Source organism: Hordeum vulgare, chromosome 2H, assembly GCF_904849725.1.
Source record: "Hordeum vulgare subsp. vulgare chromosome 2H, MorexV3_pseudomolecules_assembly, whole genome shotgun sequence".
Classification (NCBI taxonomy): Eukaryota; Viridiplantae; Streptophyta; class Magnoliopsida; order Poales; family Poaceae; genus Hordeum; species Hordeum vulgare.
Genome location: NC_058519.1, coordinates 135,672,605 through 135,677,457, shown reverse-complemented (window position 1 = coordinate 135,677,457; position 4,853 = coordinate 135,672,605). Strand labels below are relative to the sequence as shown.

The following is a 4,853-nucleotide window of genomic DNA, read 5'->3' as shown; positions in this document are numbered from 1 at the left end:
AAGCAAGCAAGCAAATACCTAGCGCGGGAGGCTCGTGGAGTCCCACGGTCCAACCTCCATCCAGTCCGCAGTCCAGGCGCGGAGCGCGTCAAGAATTGGACGCACGACGCACGAGTGCGTGCAGCAGTGGTGGTGGCAGGTTGGTCTCGTGGGGGGCACCGCAGGGAGATATTTCATCCATCCATCCATCCCCGAGCCCGGTGCGCGCCACGCACGCACCCGCGGTCTGAACGCCCCGCCCCCGCCCCCGCCCGCGCGTCACGCCTCACGACGGCACAAAACCGCGGACGACGCGTCCCGCGGGTAGAAATAGCAACGGCCACCCGGAGGATCCACTAGCTCTGCTGCCCAGCCCCCCCTACAGGAAACAGCATCGCACTCCCCCCACCACAACCTCAGAGGCCACCAACACACACACGCACCTCTTCCCCTCTCCCTTCGCGATCTCTCTTCTCGCCGTCGCCGCACGAATCCTCCTCGCCTCGACTCCAGCTCAAGGGTCCGACGTACGTACGGCGAGCCACCGGCCGGAGCTACTGCGCAGAGGTACTTCCTTCCTTCCTCCTCCTGCTCCTCCCGTCTTGCCCGCCTGCCTTCCCCGTAGCTGCTAGTAGTAGTATGAGCATCATGAGCGCTTGAAGAAATGAAGATGGATGTTACGCCATGACCTCCCCTTTGCTCGTTCCGGGTCACGTCTAGCTTGGGGGCTCTTGATGTTTGGTTTGGTGGCGACCAGTGGTTTTCCCGTGAATCGATGCCCAGTTTGTTAATTTTCTCGTGAGATTGGCAGCCGCGCAAGCGAGAACGAAGCTGCTTTCCTAGTTTCTCTTTGGTAGTAGTACTGTACTTGCTTTCTCTGCGTACGAGTACGAGTATTTTGCAAGCCTGGTCGGCCGTACCTCCGTACGGCCTCAGTAGTCGGTACTAGGCCATGACCATGCTTGCGAGCTATACTAGTACTAGTACCTAGGGAGAATTTGCTGAGACCGCGTCAAACGGTTGGTGGTAGATTAGACATCTCGATTTGTGCAGGCCAGAACAAGCAGATCCAGGGGCTTTGGACCATTGACTTGTGCGATCTATATTTATTTCAGTGGATGTTAGTTAATTAATCAATGCTGTCTGTGCCGGGAAGGGAAGGGAGTAGTAGTTGGTTGGGTCAAACTGCCCGTGCAGCTGGTTTGGTGTAGGAAAATTATTATGATGATGAGGCGGGGATTACTTTACGACCCGTTGTAGTCGTCTACAGGCCTCTCTTTTGTTTGCGCGCGCTCAGGTCATACTCCTACTTTTAGTACGGCTGTTTCTTTGCTGGGACTGGGATGCTTGGCCATGTAATCGTGACGATCTTCTTCGGTCAGCACTACTACACCATGCTCCTACCTTCCCTTGCTTGTTATCTGTAGGGTGCCTGCTATGCTAGTGGTTGGTTCTCTACCACTCAAAGTCTTTTCTTCAGACTAACTTGATCTGTTTATCTCTGTGTTACTTTCAGTGTAATCTTGGCTACCAGTTTTACCTTTGGAGTTAGTAACTCGGTGTGCTTTTCTTCTGACAGTCTTTCTTACTCTCTTGTTTCAGATTTTCGTTCCATCTGGATTTCTGGGCTAGAAGAAAGATCCATGCAGTGATTAGCGTGTCAAGAATCTCTACTGAACAAGTATGGCCGATACTCCGACTTCCCGGATGATCCACCCCTTCAGCAACATGCAGAGGCAGAACCCGAAGCAGTTCCAGTTCCAGTACCCGGACAACCCACAGCATCCCTGCCACCCTTACCAGCCATCTCCAGACACCCACGTCGTGCCACAGCATCACTACAGCCTCAAGTCTCACTCGTCAGATGCTAGCTACGAGAACCATGTTGCTCAGATGAAGCACACTCTGGTGGACTCCTCGGCCGCGGCCGGCTGCATGAGGCACGACTCGCCCTCCAGCCATAGCTTCACTCCTCCGTCCATCAGGAGCGGCAGTGGCAGCCCTTCGTCTCACGACGACAGCCACTCCGACTCCACGGACGGGTCTCCTGTCAGTGCTTCATGCGTCACTGTGACGACCGAGGATCCTAACGATCTGAAGCAGAAGCTCAAGGACCTCGAGGCTGAGATGCTTGGGCCAGACGCCGCTGAGATAGTTAACAGCCTCGAGAGCTCGGTGGCGAAGCAGCTCTCGCTGGAGCCGGAGAAGTGGGCGCAGATGATGGACTTTCCCAGGGGCAACCTCAAGGAGCTGCTGCTTGCTTGTGCCAGAGCTGTGGAAGAGAAGAACATGTACGCGGTCGACGTGATGGTGCCGGAGCTGAGGAAGATGGTTTCGGTCTCCGGTACGCCGCTCGAGAGGCTGGGAGCCTACATGGTGGAAGGGCTCGTCGCCAGGCTCGCCTCCTCCGGCCACTCCATCTACAAGGCCTTGAGGTGCAAGGAGCCCAAGAGCTCCGACCTGCTGTCCTACATGCATTTCCTGTACGAGGCCTGCCCCTACTTCAAGTTCGGCTACATGTCGGCCAACGGCGCCATCGCGGAGGCCGTCAAGGGGGAGGACAGGATCCACATAATCGACTTCCATATCGCTCAAGGAGCTCAGTGGATCTCCCTCCTCCAGGCCCTTGCGGCCAGGCCCGGCGGACCGCCGACCGTGAGGATCACCGGCATTGATGACTCGGTGTCAGCCTACGCGCGAGGCGGCGGGCTGGACCTCGTTGGGAGGAGACTGTCGCACATCGCCGGCCTCTGCAAGGTTCCCTTTGAGTTCCGCTCGGTCGCCATGGCCGGCGAGGAGGTGGAGGAGGGGCACCTCGGGGTGGTCCCCGGGGAGGCACTGGCGGTGAACTTCACCCTGGAGCTGCACCACATCCCGGACGAGACGGTGAGCACGGCGAACCACCGGGACCGGATCCTGCGGCTGGTGAAGGGGCTGAGGCCCAAGGTGCTGACCCTGGTGGAGCAGGAGTCCAACACCAACACGGCCCCGTTCCCGCAGAGGTTCGCCGAGACGCTGGACTACTACACGGCCATCTTCGAGTCCATCGACCTCACGCTGCCCAGGGACGACAGGGAGCGGGTCAACATGGAGCAGCACTGCCTGGCGAGGGAGGTGGTGAACCTGATCGCGTGCGAGGGCGCGGAGCGGGTGGAGCGACACGAGGTGTTCGGCAAGTGGAAGGCGCGCCTCACCATGGCCGGCTTCAGGCCCTCGCCGCTCAGCTCGCTGGTCAACGCCACCATCAGCAAGCTGCTGCAGAGCTACTCCGACAACTACAAGCTCGCCGAGAGGGACGGGGCGCTCTACCTCGGCTGGAAGAAGAGGCCCCTCGTGGTCTCGTCCGCCTGGCACTAGCGCTGCGGTCGTCATATCATGGCCAACTGCTTTGTGACCATGCTTTTCGTAGGCGAATCTAGATGCATGCTTAATGCTTTGCTGGACTATAGGGGTGTCCTGCTGATGCTGTTGCTGCTGCTGCTGCTGTGGAGAAGAATAGCTCCTGTAACCTGTTGTTGTAATGCCGAACTTAGGTCTAAAAGCCTGAATATGGCTGATGAGATGTAGTGTAAGTTTTTACCGTATATGTTTCAGTTTTATGTTTCAGTTTCAGACTTCTAATCGTAATCTTGTTGTCTAATCATAATGTTATTGCATTTAAGTCTCGATCAGCACCACTACTCTCTGCCACCGTGCCACGGAAGTAAAATGATTTGAGATGTCGGGTGTTGGTGCTTTTGGAGTAACTTATTATAAGACGTTTTTTGACACAAAATACGAAGTTACGGATGGAGTACAAAGTAAACCCTAAAGAAATGATTTGAGATGTGTTTGGTACTAAGAGCAACTTCAACGGGACGATCCATTGTCCGCTAGCGTTTGTTTGGGTCGGCACGAACACAAAAGTCGATCCAATGCGTCGATCCAGACGAACGCCCGTCCGCCTGCCGAACCATTTCCGATTCATTTTTAAGCCGGATTTGCGTCGACGCGGACAGGAAACGAACGCACGCGCGCCTTCTCCTTCCTCCCGGCCTGCTGGTCGGTGGCAGCTGTTGGAAATATGCCCTAGAAACAATAATAAATTAGTTACTATTATATTTCTTTGTTCATGATAATCGTTTATTATCCATGCTATAATTGTATTGATTGGAAACACAAATACATGTGTGGATACATAGACAAAACACTGTCCCTAGTAAGCCTCTAGTTGACTAGCTCGTTGATCAAAGATGGTTAAGGTTTCCTAACCATAGACAAGTGTTGTCACTTGATAACGGGGTCACGTCATTAGGAGAATGATGTTATGGACAAGACCCAAACTATAAACGTAGTATATGATCTGTCACTTTATTGTTATTGTTTTCTGCATGTCAATGTATCTGTTCCTATGACCAAGAGATCATGCAACTCCCGGACACCGGAGGAATATATTTTGGGTTATCAAACGTCATAACGTAACTGGGTGACTATAAGGGTGCTCTACAGGTATCTCCAAAGGTGTCTGTTGGGTTGGCATGGATCAAGACTGGGATTTGTCACTCCGTGTGACGGAGAGGTATCTCGGGGCCCACTCGGTAATACAACATCACAACAAGCCTTGCAAGCAATGTGACTAAGGAGTTAGTTACGGGATCTTGTATTACGGAACGAGTAAAGAGACTTGCCGGTAACGAGATTGAACAAGGTATGGAGATACCGACGATCAAATCTCGGGCAAGTAACATACCGAAGGATAAAGGGAATAGTATATGGGATTATATGAATCCTTGACATAAAGGTTCAACCGATAGAGATCTTCGTAGAATATGTAGGAGCCAATATGGACATCCAGGTCCCGTTATTGGTTATTGACCGGAGAGTGTCTCGGGTCA

At 53.8% G+C, this 4,853-nt stretch overlaps 1 protein-coding gene across 1 annotated transcript; it reads left to right on the top strand.

The window, feature by feature from the left end:
- Positions 1-313: 313 nt before the first annotated feature.
- On the top strand, positions 314-3,640 carry LOC123425543 (chitin-inducible gibberellin-responsive protein 2-like). Its single transcript, XM_045109234.1, has 2 exons — positions 314-546; positions 1,582-3,640. The coding sequence occupies exon 2, from the start codon at positions 1,663-1,665 to the stop codon at positions 3,334-3,336; it is 1,674 nt and encodes a 557-aa protein (XP_044965169.1). The 5' UTR covers positions 314-546; positions 1,582-1,662; the 3' UTR covers positions 3,337-3,640.
- Positions 3,641-4,853: the final 1,213 nt, after the last annotated feature.